Below are 15,677 nucleotides of genomic sequence, written 5' to 3'. Positions count from 1 at the left end.
TTTTCCTGCTTTTTTATTGAATTATTTTGACTGTGTGATATCAACTCTTTCTATTTGGATTATATATATATATATATATATATATATATATATATATATATATATATATATAAAGATATATATATATATATATATATATATATATATATATATATATATATATATAGTATATACATGTATACCAGTTTACTTAGATTGTGTCAAAACCCTGTGGCTACAATCTTCTGTAGTCAATAGTTTCTTTTTTCTTTCCTTTATTTATGTCCACATATTACTGAGCACTATCAACTTTGACTCTTTTCTTTTTTATGTTGCTGTTTACTTGTATGCCCTCAAGGACCCTAAATTGGTTTCAATAAATCTAATCTATTCTATACTTTATACGTCATAAAATAATTAAATAACAACAAATAATTGAGTTGTTTATCTTTTTGAAATGCACATGTATGTATTACTTTTGCAGAACAATTCTACCCTTTGGGGGTGGTGAACAAGGGCCATGGCTCTAAGATCGCCAATGGGTTAGGTGGGAGAAATATGAAACGTACCAGAATGGGATTCGAACGCGGACCCCATAAATCTCTAGAGAGCTAGGTGCTGAGATATCTGGTACCCGAGATCGCGTCTGACAGCCACATTCTCCCTTCCTTAAATGTTTGCACCGTGAAGACATCAACCCGGCCATGGGGGATATTTTTTCACTGACAGGTATTTTTCTTCGGCATCAAATATAACAGGGATAAAATGTAGGGTACCTGTAAAATGTAAAACGAAATCGAAACGAGATCTAACGAAACGACACGAAACTTACCGAAATGAAACGAAACAGATCGTATAACCGAACACTTATAATTATAGTAATTAAAATTGGTAATCTCAGACCTATGTGAAAGTTACCACATCTAAATGAAATTCGTCTCCCCTTTGATGTAGGCTTTCGGGTCGACTGATACAAAATTTTAAACGTCCGAACGGGGGAGGGGGGGGGGGGTAAGCACAGGGTACATATCCAAAGTTAATGAAATTATACCATGTGTTATTAGTTTCGGATTCAGAAATTTCAGAACGGAGGGTTACAGTCTCACAGGTCGGAGGTCTGGGGACACACTAAATGAGATGGGGGGGGGGGGGGGGGGGGAGTCGGCGTTGGATCCGCATATGGGCAAAAGCACATTGATGAAGGTGAGAAACCAACATTATCATATTTTACAGGTACTTATAAAATGTAACGGACCACTCGAAACCGAGCCTACCATATTGAGCATAATCGATCTATCAAAATTTAAAGCAACCCTTAAACTAGTTCCTACAAAGCTAAATACCACTTAAAATGAAGGTATTCATTTGTACACATAACGTATTATACTGCAAAATTATAGTCAAAGGAAAATTAAATTTTGGACGCAAATATTTTTTTTTTTTATTGAAAAATCGCAGAAAACTGGGGGAGGGGGAGAGTGACAATTATATCAAATCAATAAGTATCAAATTATTTAAAAATCAATAAGTATCAAATTATTTAAAAATCAATAAGTATCAAATTATTTAAGACTCGAATTACCGCTAGAATGGATATGAAATCTTTACAACAAATATATGTAGGAAAATGGAATTTCAGGTATTTCATGTACATGTAACGTATTAAAACTGCACATTTAATTAAGGAAGTAAGCTAATTTTGACCTATGTTATATGATACAATGTAACTTGGTGCAGTTTACGCTTTATAACCCCCGTCCATTGTAGACCTGAGCTATTTACTCGGATCATTAAATCTAGAAAATAATATATTAGAATTCAAACTAATCATCGGACGTGATATCGGGCTCCAGGTGTTCTCCCTCTGTACACGATAATCGCTTACACCAAATCACCAACGAAATTTCAACAAATGTCCAGGAAAAACAAAAATTACCTACCATGGTCGCTATCGCGACGATGGATTTATTATTTTTCATGGAAATGAGAATGAGATCCATGATCTTTTTTCTAAAGCCAATGCTCACCATCCATTACTAAAATCCATATGCATATAGACGTATACGTAATTTCCAAGCAAAGTGTTCATTTGTGGATACGGCAATGTATAAAGGAAAAAGATTCGACATAAATGATCAAATCCTGGATTTTAAAACATACCTTAAACCCATAGGGGCTAAGCCCCTTTTGGGTCCAAACTCTGTGATACCATACATATAGCAGAGTTGGTGTCCAAAACGGGCTTAGCCCCTGTGCTTAAACCACCAATACGTCCTCATATTTGGATTGCAGGAAGGCGAAACAATTCCTCATTTAAGAAACACAAGTGGTACTACTGCACTTAACAAAATTTAGTTTGAATTTAAATTGAATCTCTAAAAGATAGGTTATACAGTGGTGTAGCTACACTGTAGCACTGTATGCACGTTCTTACAAATATTTTCGTTAAATTTTTATTACATATTACGAAAAATGTCCTCAGCGTCTGGGGGGGGGGGGGGGGCATAGAGCCTTAATTATCTAATCAACTCAATTACGCTATTTAAAGCGCGATAGAACAAACATGCCTATAATGAATTCACGCTTATGTACAGCGAGGTGATTTTCACTCCCTATAGTCTTAAAACATTGTAATCGTGTTGGATATAACTAATTAGTATGGCAAGCCCTTTTACTATTTATTCGTAAAATAAGATATCTCTTTAAATAAGAGAGATATCTTTATTGGTTAAAGAGATATCTCTGTAAGTTAGAGATATATCTTTTTAAGCTAGGGAGATATCTCTTTAACCAAAAGAGCTATCTCTTTTGTTTAAAGAGATATCTCTTTACACAAATGAGATATCTCTTTACGCTTGGGAGATATCTCTTTCTCTCTGAGAGATATCTCTCAAAGCTAGAGAGATATCTCTCAGAGAGAAAGAGATATCTCTCTAGCGTAAAGAGATATCCCTCTATCGATGTAAAAAGAGATATTTCTTTAAGTTAGAGAGATATCTCTTTAAATTTTCAGAGATATCTCTTTAATCTAAAGAGATATCTCTTTAGAGTTTCCCCCCGGTGATCATAATGACTTCTCCCTGTTGCATTGTCAGTGAAATGATGTAACCCTATTTTTTAACCAAGCAAAATACTTCTAGTGTACAAATGGCGGGAAAGGTTGAAGAGGTGGTTGGGGTAACATTGTCAAGTTGCTGAGAGGCGAAATCTAGTCTAGCTCGCATATTTCATCAATTTATTGTCTTTGTTTTTTGTTACCTGTACATGTATACATTTCACATGCGGTAAAAGGCAAAATCTTCCCACGGGATTCCAGCCATCAGGGTGTTGCTAAAAACGAAACAGAACGGAATTTAAGAATTAGAATGATTAATGTAGATAAGATAACGGTAAAAATCGAGGGGGGGGGGTGGTTTGATTCATTTTGATTAAAATCAACAATTTGGGAATTGTTTACAAGCGATAAAACAACTTTATCTTCAAATTTTGCATCATAAATTGATTAATCGAATTTAATTAAACGTTAGTATAAGAATTTACAAGGCATTTTACAAGAATTTCGAAATTTCGGCAATGACAGATGTGTTAGCGAGCAGTGACACCTATGGGTAGAGAATGAAAAGAACACACGTGCTTTATACCCCCCCCCCCCCCCCCGGTAGCAAAACGTCATTAACGCACATGTACACGTATTTACACATAATACCGTGTATGTGTGTACTTACAACAAGGAGTGTGATATGTATAAAACAATAATAATTCATGATCTTATTTAGTCAACAAGTTAAACATCTTTTGTTTGATTTATCATTTTTTAACTAACAGGAGACTTAGTAACCGTAGCACTCCAATCCTAAATAGGGAGGACTTCTGGCAGTTAAGTTTTAAACTAAATACTTGTATAGCTTAACATTTGGATTAATAATGAGATGACTTTTAATTCTATTCAAGCATAAATTTTGTGTTAGCTTTTTAGTTATTTCATATATTATGAAATAAATCTGTTAACCCCTCTTACTATTGGTCGTAAACTTCACCCTAGTTAACATTGGTTTCGTTTCAATCTTTCTTTCCTGCTGTATCTCTTCAGTTTCAACACTAATCCGCAGGATATCAGTAAATGTACGAACTTTCACATAGATTCATCCCAAATGAGGCAAAACGTTTTTCTTCACCGGACTCGTTCGCTTTAAAATTTGATGTGATACATAAATATATATTGTACCAGGTGTAGAACTAAATTCAAATTCAAATTCAGTTATCTTAAACATATGTAGTTCGATTAAAAGCACGTTCGATTTAAAAAGGCTATGTTTGGGGGAAATTGTTCAAAAAAATATTTTATCTTTTACAATGTTGTTTTCATCAATATGAAATGGTGGATTCTGAGGATGACTTCCTGTTCTCTCTATAATTTCTGCATTCCTTGTTCAAAATAAGCCTTTTGATTTTGTAAAATGTTGACCTCCTCATAACATTATTGCATAATATATTTTCAGTTTTCCGTTCCATTTTCCGTTCCGCGTTTTAGCAACACCCCAGTCATCATGGTAAGATTTGCTTTGGCGGGCTTCCGTTTTAGGGAGAATTACTTAAGTATTCAAACTAATAAAAATATTGGAAAGAGATATCTCTTTTTCAACGATTAAAGAGATATCTCTTATACTTTGAGAGATATATCTCTAGGAATTCTTAGAGAGATATATCTTTAAGTAAAGGAGATATCTCTCAGAGTAAAAGAGATATCTCTCAAGAGTAATAGAGATATCTCTGTAAGTGAAAGAGATATCTCTGTAAGTGAAAGAGATATATCTTAAAGTGAAAGAGATATCTCTCTAAGTGAAAGAGATATCTCTCTAAGTGAAAGAGATATCTCTTATGTAGAGAGATATCTCTTAAGATTAAGAGATATCTCTCATTTTAAAAAGATATCTCTTTAAAATAAGAGATATCTCTTTAATTTAAAGAGATATATCTTATTTTTCGAATAAACAGTAAAAGAGCTTGCCATAAATAAGGTTTATAACAAATCAAAATCGTCTATCCCCAGCATTTCGCTATCCGCGTGTTTTACTGTACGGGGGATTACCGTCTACCAGTGTTGTCAAATCCAGTGTAAATATTCAGGGGAAATCCCCAGGTACATAACTTTAACTCTCACTTTCCAGTCTCCTAAGTTTCCTTTATAAATTTACACCAATGTGCATTTTTATCAGTGAAACTTAAACCTGAGGCCCATGCACCACATTGCTCACCTGAGTAACCTTGGCCCATATTTAAAGATTTTCCCTATATATTCGCATGTAAAAATTTGATCTCCATTGTGGCCCCATCCTACATTCAGGGGTCATGATTTTAACAAACTTGAATCTGCACTATATCAGGAAGCTTTCATGTAAATTTGTACTTTCCTGACCCAGTGGTTTTTGAAAAGATTTTACCTATATATTTGCATGCAAAATTTGATCCCCGATTGTGGCCCCAACCTACCCCTGGGAGTCATGGTTTTAACAAACTTGATTCTGCACTATGTCAGGAAACTTTCATGTAAATTCCAGCTCTTCTGGCCCAGTGGTTCTTAAGAAAAAGATTATTAAATGACCCCACCCTATTTTTGCGATAATCTCCCTTTTGAATGGGGCATGGCCCTTCAATTGAACAAACTTGAATCCCCTTCATCCAAGAATGCTTTGTGCCAAGTTTAGTTGAAATTGGCCCAGTGGTTCTGCAGAAGAAGATGAAAATATGAAAAGTTTACAACACTGACGCCGGTGACGACAGAAAACAGACAAATTTCAATCAGAAAAGCTCAAGGCTTAGGCGAGTGAAAAAGAACCCCAACATGAAACCCCATGATTCAAAGTGTGAAATTTCAAACGAAAACACTGCAGCCCACAATCATATATCATAGGGCTTACATATACTAGAGATTGTTTTTATGAAAAACAAATGTCTCCCCAAATTGGGGATGCTCCATATGAAACCCCCTCCCCTCAATGTACTGCATGGTATGGAAAAGAAAGCATGAGCAGGAACATAGACATTATGAACTCCCATAAGCCACATGGAAGTGTTCACAAGCTATTTTACATCCTCCACCCCTATAAGATCCACTATAACTTTTAGGAAAATAATTGGATCCTCCTGTCCCACCAATATGCATATCTACAAATGGCAATGAAGCATTGTACAAAGTTTCAAATCTATCAGATAAGCCAAATAGAAGTGTTCACAAGCTATTTTACATCCTCCACCCCTCTTAGATCCACTATAACTTTTAGGAAAATAATTGGATCCTCCTGTCCTGACAATATGCACATCTACAAATGGCAATGAAGCATTGTACAAAGTTTCAAGTCTTATCAGATAAGCCATATAGGAGGAGAAGTGTTCACAAGATTTTGTGACAGACAGACAGACGGATGGACAGAAAGTACAAAAACAATGTCTTACCCTGAAAGAGGGGCGACATAAATATATTCTGTTGTACAAAATTTCAAACACATGATGTTTATCAAATTTGCTTTCATTTTAATCCAGCAAAATATTCCTAATTAAAGTCATATTTTTATATGTGACAAAAATCTAAAAAAAACAAAAACAAACAAAAAACCCATTTAACACAGTCAACTTACAACTACACATATTCATATTGCACAATAGAAAAAACAAGGTGTGTTTGTGAAACACGAATGCCCCCGATAATGGCCAATTCCGAAGATAGCCAAGGTCACAAGGGCAAATATCTTGGTACCAGTAGAAAGATCTTGTCAAAAGAAATGCTCATGTACAATATGAAAACTCTAATATTTACCATTTAGAAGTTATGATCAATGTAAAAAAAAAAAATTAAAAGTAGGCCAAATGTCAAGGTCAAAAGGTTCAATACCAACAGAAAGGTCTTGCAACAAGGAATACTCATGTGAAATATCAAAGCTCTATCTCTTACTGTTCAAAAGTTATTAGCAAGGTTAAAGTTTTCAAAAAGTAGGTCAAACTCCAAGGTCAAGGTCACGGGGTCAAAAATGTTGGTACCCACGAAAAGGTCTTGTCACAAGGAATACTCATGTGAAATATCAAAGCTCTATCATTTATTATTCAAAAGTTATTAGCAAGGTTAAAGTTTCAGACAGAATGACAGACAGGACAAAAACAATATGCCCCCCGATCTTCGATCTCGGGGGCATAAAAATCACACAATTTAACTGATGCAATACAAAAATATCTATAATACAATATACATAAATAACATAATGTCGGATAAAATAAAATATCAAAAAAATAATTCAAATATAAAGTATTATGCACAGTTAAACATGAAAGGCATAGTCATGTGATAAAAAAAAACTACATACAGTGTATCAATAATAATTTTTAATAATATATGTATATATATCTTACCGAATTGCATTCATATAATATGGTATACTATTGAATATTTTTCCATTATTGAAAGCACTCGTACCTCAGCAGTTAGAGATAAAATAAGGGGTTAAGAGTTCTTCCTGCTTTCAACTTTCTCAGACACCAGGTTCTTCAAATAATGTATCTATACCCAAATGCGGATCCAACGCCGGCGACCCCACCCCTCGTTTAGTGTGTTTCCCCATACCTCTGAAATTACAACCCTCCGTTCTGAAATTTATGGATCCGAAACTAATTGCACATGGTATTTAATCAACTTCGGATATGTACTTTGTGCTTACTCACCCCCTTCCAACTTTTAAAACTTTGTATAATTAAAAGAGTTCGGTTATACAATCTGTTTCGTTTCGGTAGGTTTCGTTTCGTTAGATTTCGTTTCGTTTCGGTAGATTTCGTTTCGTTTCGCACCTTACAGGTACCCAGAAATGCAAGCATGTTATAAACTTACATGTATGTTCAAATCAATAATAAATATACAGGTTAATGAAAATTATTACTTCAATGAATTTGTATATACTACAAAATATTTCTACATTTTTTAAATTTATCAAATTTGAGAGTTTTGGGTTTGGGGTTTTAAATAGCAGCTAGCAATTTTTCTACCATTTCAGTTATCTTTACATTTAAATAAATAATGAATTACTTCATAATTGCGCAAAAGAACAAACTCTATTATCCCACAGTATATTTTGCCATCATCTGATTTCAATATATGCATTTGTGATTCATTGCTCTGAATCTACAGATTCATTTGAACGATTCATCATAGCTCTTTGAACACCTTGCCCACGCCCTCTGCCTTAATTGCCTCCTCTGTTGTCTTAATCTGATCCTCAAATGACTGTGTCTCTGCTGACAGCAAACCAAACAGCTTGTCCAGTTTTGTCAGATCTGGTTGGGATCGATGGAACACAAACTGTATGACATCAATTCCATCCTCTTGAAACTTGGTGACCATTTGACCTTTCGAGTGCTGGTTGTACAAAAACGACACAAATACCAGTTTGGCTGGGTACACCTCCTCACAGTACTTCTTATACAACTCCTTGAATCTGAAAATACAATATTGAGGAACATGAAAGTATGGTCATCTATTGAAGCTGTGTACCTATCGGGGGGAGGGGTTGACCAAGGTAATATAAGTATTACTGTCCATATAATACATGTAAATATTATCACTTACAACACATGGTTACTTTGACCCACAATTTGCCAGTAGCTATTAAATTGTTTATAGACATTTTTCTTTGGAACAGACTTTATGTATTTTCAAAAATGAAATTCATTTCTTATATACATGTAATAACATTCTACTTTCATTTCTGTCAGAATTCAAGTCATTAAAATAGACATACTATATATTGATCAAGATTCATACATACACTGTTAACAACTGCAGCACATTATGAGGAAATGGCTATCAATTTTTGAAAGTACATCAAGGTATGAACTGCGACACTTCACACCTGCATCCTTCATGAAACATGTTTGTCATGAGAAGTATGTCAATGTGAAGCACTGCAGTTTTGCGTATTTTCAAAACATGAAATTAACATTTTACTTTAATTTCTGTCTGAATTCCAAGCAGTTAAAGTAGACACACTATATTTATCAAGATTTATATGTGAAATTGTTCACAAATGCATTGCATTCATGAGGAAATGGTTATCATTACAATTTTAAACATCAAAGGCAAAAACTGTATAAAAAAAAAATATATCAACAATTTGGGAATTTAATTTAGAAGTTTAAATAAAAATTAGGCTAGATAGGTGGTTTTAATGCCACTTAATCTGACAGTAATAAATGATTCATTTAATCACCTGAAGTTTTGGAAGTTTGTATTCTCTTCTTCATCAGTGACCATGAAGAGTGTCTTCATGACTTCTTTTCTCTCGTAGTATGGATACAAGCTGGCAGCATTTGCTGTAGACCCGTTAGCTCGAGTAGTCAAAGCTAGCTCCAGTACCTGTAGTGTAAAATGATGTTAAGAATCTCTTACACATATAATAATGATTTCTATTGTTAAATTAATGATTATAGAGAATCAATTTTACAAAGGTTAACATCTATAGTGTAGTCACAGCAGACATATTACATTTGAATCAAATTTCTGTATGCATTATTATTTCTAGCATTTGACCTTTTGTAGAAATAATAATTCATTTAAGAAATGAACAGCATTTTTGAGCTGTTCATGGTCAATATGAACGGATTTGGATTTGAGGCAAATTCTGTGAATGAGAGAGAATTTGCCTCAAATCCAAATCCGTTCATATTGACCATGAACAGCTCAAAAGTGCTGTTCATTTCTTATATTCATATTCATTAACTAAATCACCATTTGTTTACATTGCTTGTAGACTATATTGTTGCATAAAACGAACTCCTAAGATCCACCTATGTCACAGTTATATTGTGACGTACGTCAAAACATAGACATGACGTCACACTTTACCCTGCCTTTTATCAACATTGCACCATGCACTGTATTTTGGAGCTAGGAGACCACAAGATTGGGATGATAATCCACGTAAATTCACAATCTTAATCCAGGGTGTGACTTTGTGAGATCTTTGTAACACATGTTGTATTTTTCCTAATCATTACGCTCTCTCAGTCGCGTGCTTTAAACTAGTTCATAATCCGTCATAGTCAATACGAACGGACTGTGTCGCCAGCTGAAATTGGTTGGTTCATAGAGGAAAATGCGATTTGTAATATAAATATAGTAGTATATGTAGTAACAAATGGTATTACAGAGAAAGTCAAATAATGAAAATTGTGAATTGGAATGGAATAGGTCTATAAGATGAAAAGATATTGCTCAAAAAGTTGAAAATAACATGAAGGAAATTCAAAGCTGTGATATTTGAATTTTAATCTCTAGTGTTAAATTTAAAAATGAAATTTGAAAGCAAATCAAACACAGATAAAAAACCAAAAGAATATGATACCATAAAAAGTGGGTCAGTTTGTAACCTTAAAACAACTCACCTCTTCAACATTTGTAGGGACTTTTTTTGGCTCCTTGTATGTGGTGTTAAAGAAGGAGAGTTTGGCGGAGGTTACAGCGGTCAGAATTCCCGCGATGATGGTACTAGTCTTTACCGCCACGGACATGGATGAGGAAGCATCGCCCATCACTAGGACTGGGGACTCCAAAGGAAGTCTGGAAACAAATCGACATACCTCAATCAGATAAAAGGAACTCTAATGTTATTACACATTACATGTAAAGCAAGTTTTTATAACAAATAACAATCAGTTTTATGTAAAGTATACAAAAATGTAAAATGTACATTACTACATTTTCCTTGCTGCAAGAGATTCTACACACTGTAAAGTTATTGATGGCTTACTTGATCTGTTTCAGACGATCTTCAGCTATCTTCAGAAGGTCACCATAAAACTTGGCCTTTCGTTCTCCGTCAGAACTCCAGTCAAACAGCTGCTTGAAGACTAGCAGCCTCTTCAAGAGCTTCCAGATTGGCAATTCTCCGTCAGAACTCCGGTCAAACAGTTGTTTGAAGACTAGCAGTCTCTCCAAGAGTTTCCCGATTGGCAAGGTCACAGGGTCACCATTCTCCAGCCGCCTTTGTATTACATCATCAACCTCCAAGCATGCCAATTCCTCATACCACCTGAAGTGCAGTGTAATCATATCATTAGAAGTTAAATAAACACTTATGTTGGAAAAATATTTCTAAAATTTGGTATTACGTGTTGGTTATGCAATCACTTGCTTGCATGTGGTAATTTAACTAGTTACAATTACATACAAATTGCATCTTATTTAGAAAATTTGTACGGTAAAGAGATCATACGAGAGCAACATTCTTCTAAAACTAGATGCTACATCTTTGTTGTGATTGCATGACAAATAATGACAAAACACTGTATAATTCTGTTCCCAGGGACTTACCAGAGGATTGTGTCTAGTTTATCCTCCCGCTCTGCAATGAGGCCCTTGGAAGCATTGGTCAGTTTGTCCTTGTGTGCCTTCACAGACAGGTATGGAATGGACAAATCCACCAACATTTCGTTGACATTATCAGCGGTTAATGTCACCATGCGGCCCACGGTGGTGTCAGGAGGCGGGCCTTGTCCATAGCAGTAAGGCAAAAACCACTCCAAGGATGGGAAGTCCTAATGAGAAGCAAACAAAGCAATGAAAAAGTCGGCAGAATTGTTGATACAATTATTTTTACAGTAACTTTAACAAAACCTGTTACGTGTAAGTAAAAAAGTTGCCTTGCCTTCTGTGGGTGAAAGTGGCAGATATCGGCTAGTTTCTTCCATGGGTCTTTAGGAAAATGGATGGCATAAAACTCCAGTTCCTTTGAGGTGAAACGCTGCACCCATCTTCGGATGTGCTTGCAAATAGCACCACTAGCAGAGCCATACTGTAAGAGAAGACACATACACATTATACTTACATAATCCAACTTGTATATTTATCTCTAGATAACACCTTTCTTATGGTAGATTAAAATGTGTATGTTAACCATGATCATCCTTAGTGTGACAATGTGAAATTTATATAGCAATTGAATTAAAATCATCAATTGCCCAAACTGGTGTTCTTTATTTTACGTTCTAAATCAGGAGGATCAAATTTAACTTTAACTGGATCTAGGAGATTCACATGAATTGGAAATGTAAATAAAACCTCATCATAATGGTACTTACAGCTGATTTCATCTTGTTCAAGTTATCTATGTCAGACTTGAGTTTCCCTATGGTTTTGGCTTTGACTTTGTTTTTGGACACCTGCAGCATTTTCATCTTCTTTTCCAGCACCCTGGCCTGACGCCCGGCATCTAGAAGCTGTAGTGCTTTCAGAACCTCATTCAGACCAAAGTTGTCTTGGTTTTCCAGGAAGGATTCTGCCAACTGGAAATCTTTCCTTGCCCAGGCTGCCGCCAGCGCTCGAATGCGAGCATCTGAAAACAAAATTTGAATCTACATTAATTACCTTCGTAAAACTTTTATAAATAGTGTAGTATCTGGGGAGTCTTCCCCAGTACCAGTTGTTTATTCAGAGGAGCGACTTCCGGCAGCACGAGGAGATTTCCCGCAGTTATGGTATATGCCAGATGTTTAGCAGGACCTACCCGAAGCCGAGACCGACAGCAGGCAGACCAATTAAGTCCGTGGGACCCATGTTACTGAATCAATTTAGACATTCCTTGATTGCATTTTTGATACATAGGGGGGGAGGGGGAGTCTTCCCCAGTACGACTTGTTTATTCCCCGAATGCAGTGGAGCGACTTCCAGCAGCACGAGATTTCCCGCGGTTATGGTATATACTTAACGTACAGCAGCATTCTCTTCCACAGAGTCATCGGTCCTTTCTCTCCCTTATATATATATATATATATATAACTCTGTGGAAGAGAATGGTACAGCAGGACCTACCCGACTGAGACTGACAACAGGCAGAGCAGTTAAGTCCGTGGGACCCATGTTATATGTACATACACTGTAATAAATATTATATTTACTTTAATAGCCTAAAAATATTTGGTTTCTCAGATGGCAGATTAATAATTCTCTCTTTTTTTCATTGGTTTGATTAATGCAATGATATATAAGTCAATCTAAGGCCAATTCATCTTAATTAGTAGATTATCATCCAGGGTCACTAAAAGGTATGGGGCGGGTGGGAGGATTTTATTTTTTAATTTTTGTTTTCTGAGAAAAATATTAATGACAAACTTGTTTTGATCTATGCTTATTTCAGACAAATTCCAGGTTAAGCTTTAATTTCGAACACAGAAAGATACCAAACTTCTTCAAGATAAAAAGAACATTAATCCCTCCCTTTCATTTACGCCCGTAAGAACATGAGAAATTAAGAAAACCATATATCCATTTTCTTTACGCGGTTTTAAACGTTGCTATATCGGAAATGTAAACAAGAAGTGTAAATAACGGAGTCGGACATGAAAATTTTCCGGCAATCGCAAGTTTTTTACAAATCCTGGCGAGCTGATTTTTGAGGGGCGGGCGAGGATGATAATCTATCAATTAAGTTGAATTGGCCTAACAGTGTATGATTGTTTGGTGAAATCAACAAATAAATATAAACTGGTATAAACATTTCGTTTCTTTTTTTCTTGTTAAGGAGGTGTGCTACACCAGAGAAATTTGATGTAGATGAAAAGTGGAGGATATGTACAAAAATATTTTGAAGTTGAAAAATTTCAAATTTACTTTATTTTGTCAAAAAATACAGTTTTAGTAGAAGGTAATCTGAAAAAAAATTTAAAACCCCTGCTGGACTCGAACCTGCGACCTACAGGTCAGCAGTCGGTATTCCAACCTACTGAGCTACTCGGCTAGGTATCTAACTGGAAAAGGAAAAGTCAAATATTGCTGATATCGATTTTTTCATCCATGTTTTTAAAGGAAGTCAGCCATTATGACGATGTAGAGTACTACCTTAACTGTAATAGTGTTTATTAATTGATTTAAATTAATAAATCTACACAAATTTGTATATAGATTTCAAATTAAACATTATCTGAATAACCACTACATTGAGATGTGTTTTATGCTCATCCAAATAGAACAGACAGAACCTGTTCTGATTTATTGAATTTTGCCTTAGGTCATTATAATTAAACTTTTGTAAATAGGGTTGAAAGTGTTCGAAGTTCCTATTGGTTTTAGTGTTGTTAGCTGGTGTTTTATTGGTCAGTTCTTTTTCCCTCCAAAAGTTCTTGGTGGTGTTCAGTCATTCTTTGTCTAGTTGGTTTATAGAGAAGTTGGTGAAAATATATGACAGATATTTGACTGTTGACTGTTGACTGATCATTTCTTTAACAAGGTAAGCTTATTTTCTAACTTTAATATTATTTCTAATTTGCAGTAAACTTAATAATTTGGTAGATTTAATTCCATAGCACTTGCACAGTGAGAATGATATTTTGTGAGGCATAAATCAGTTAGCTTGAAATAAGTTAAATTTATGTGTTTCACAGATTTGGTATATTTTTAAATAGGCTACATGCTTGATATTTTTATGATGCAAATTTATTTATGTAAACTTCATAATTTACAGTCAATCTCCATGGACATTTTTGTTAAATGAGGGATTATTGCCACATCACTTATTCCCATAGAATGGTATGATGGTGTTCATGCTATATTCTATGATTATAATGAATAATGTCTGTATAGTCATTATAGAAATATCATAAATATATGGTATCAGTGTTTTTAAGCTTTTATAATATCATGGTAACATATATTTCAAAGAAGTAATTTGTGTAAATAAGTAATACTTTGATGTATATGATTGTAAATATAATTATTTGTTTGATATGTTTCAGAGTGTCATACATACATATATATCTAAAGCTTAGATTCTGGCAATAAAATGGAGGTGATCGACATCTAAGAACCCATACAGGACTTTGTTGTTTAATTCGACAGAAACCCTGTTACATTAACCTATTCATATATATACATATATTAAGATTAATTAATTCGTCATACCATGTAAAAAAAAAACGTTTATGATTTGATGAACTACAACGTTAAACTTCTGATGACACAGATCTACACTTACTTTGTGCAATTTCCACCCCATTTTCCTGCAACACTGCCATCGTTGCTGCGTATCTCTCTCGATTTTCATTTTGTCCGTTGTGATGCTGCTCAACAGTAACACTCCCCGTGAAGTAACCCTGGGGGTTGGTCTCCAAACTCACTTCTACTGGTTCCTCCTTCTCCGTGACGCGTTTCGGGGTCCGATTTCCTCTCCCCCGGGGATGGCCTCCACGACCACGCCCCCTCCCTTGCGGCATTTTTTCTTCGTTTTTTTTTAATCTATCTTGGAACACAACGGTGGCCTAGATTACTTCGCCAGGTGTCCTTCGTTCAGCACCATGTTTCCTTCTTCCTGAGCGTCTAATGTTCGTGCACCTTTTATTTACATAGTATGTCGCAACATGTTAGCAACATTCGTAAACTTCCGGTAAGATCTTTACGGAAGCCGATAGGTGCTAGGGTATAGAATTAAAATTCATTTAACTGGCGACCGCCCCTTGGTTTAAACTATATTTATTAAATGAAGCATTACATGAAACATACAAACAGATGCAAAATTAACAGGATTCGGCCGCCACTTAATTTACACATATCGGCTGCCAATTTCAAAAACAATTTAATCCATATTGCTGAGTGATCATTTTGGAAAGATTTAGAATAGTACGCAAACACGTAGCATCGTGTTTCAAAGTGTAGGGACAGTCGTGGGAAA

The 15,677-nt window shown here is 35.1% G+C and overlaps 1 protein-coding gene across 2 annotated transcripts; it reads right to left on the bottom strand.

The window, feature by feature from the left end:
- Positions 1–6,487: 6,487 nt before the first annotated feature.
- Positions 6,488–15,249, bottom strand: LOC125675774 (uncharacterized). 2 transcript variants are annotated; one of them, XR_008800907.1, is made up of 9 exons: positions 14,985–15,249; positions 12,097–12,350; positions 11,664–11,810; positions 11,330–11,553; positions 10,767–11,048; positions 10,402–10,576; positions 9,228–9,373; positions 8,787–8,877; positions 8,412–8,456 (listed from the first exon to the last, which is right to left on the bottom strand). XR_008800907.1 is itself a non-coding variant. In XM_048913572.2 (8 exons), exons 1-8 carry the CDS (start codon positions 15,220–15,222, stop codon positions 8,168–8,170), a joined length of 1,755 nt encoding a protein of 584 aa, XP_048769529.2. In that variant the 5' UTR covers positions 15,223–15,249; the 3' UTR covers positions 6,488–8,167. The 2 variants fall into 2 exon arrangements, 1 of the variants encoding a protein (XP_048769529.2); XM_048913572.2 differs by lacking the exon at positions 8,787–8,877 and having other exon boundaries at positions 6,488–8,456.
- Positions 15,250–15,677: the final 428 nt, after the last annotated feature.

The sequence above is a fragment of the Ostrea edulis genome, chromosome 3, assembly GCF_947568905.1.
Source record: "Ostrea edulis chromosome 3, xbOstEdul1.1, whole genome shotgun sequence".
In the NCBI taxonomy this organism is placed as follows: domain Eukaryota; kingdom Metazoa; phylum Mollusca; class Bivalvia; order Ostreida; family Ostreidae; genus Ostrea; species Ostrea edulis.
This window is presented reverse-complemented; position numbering and strand designations above follow the sequence as displayed.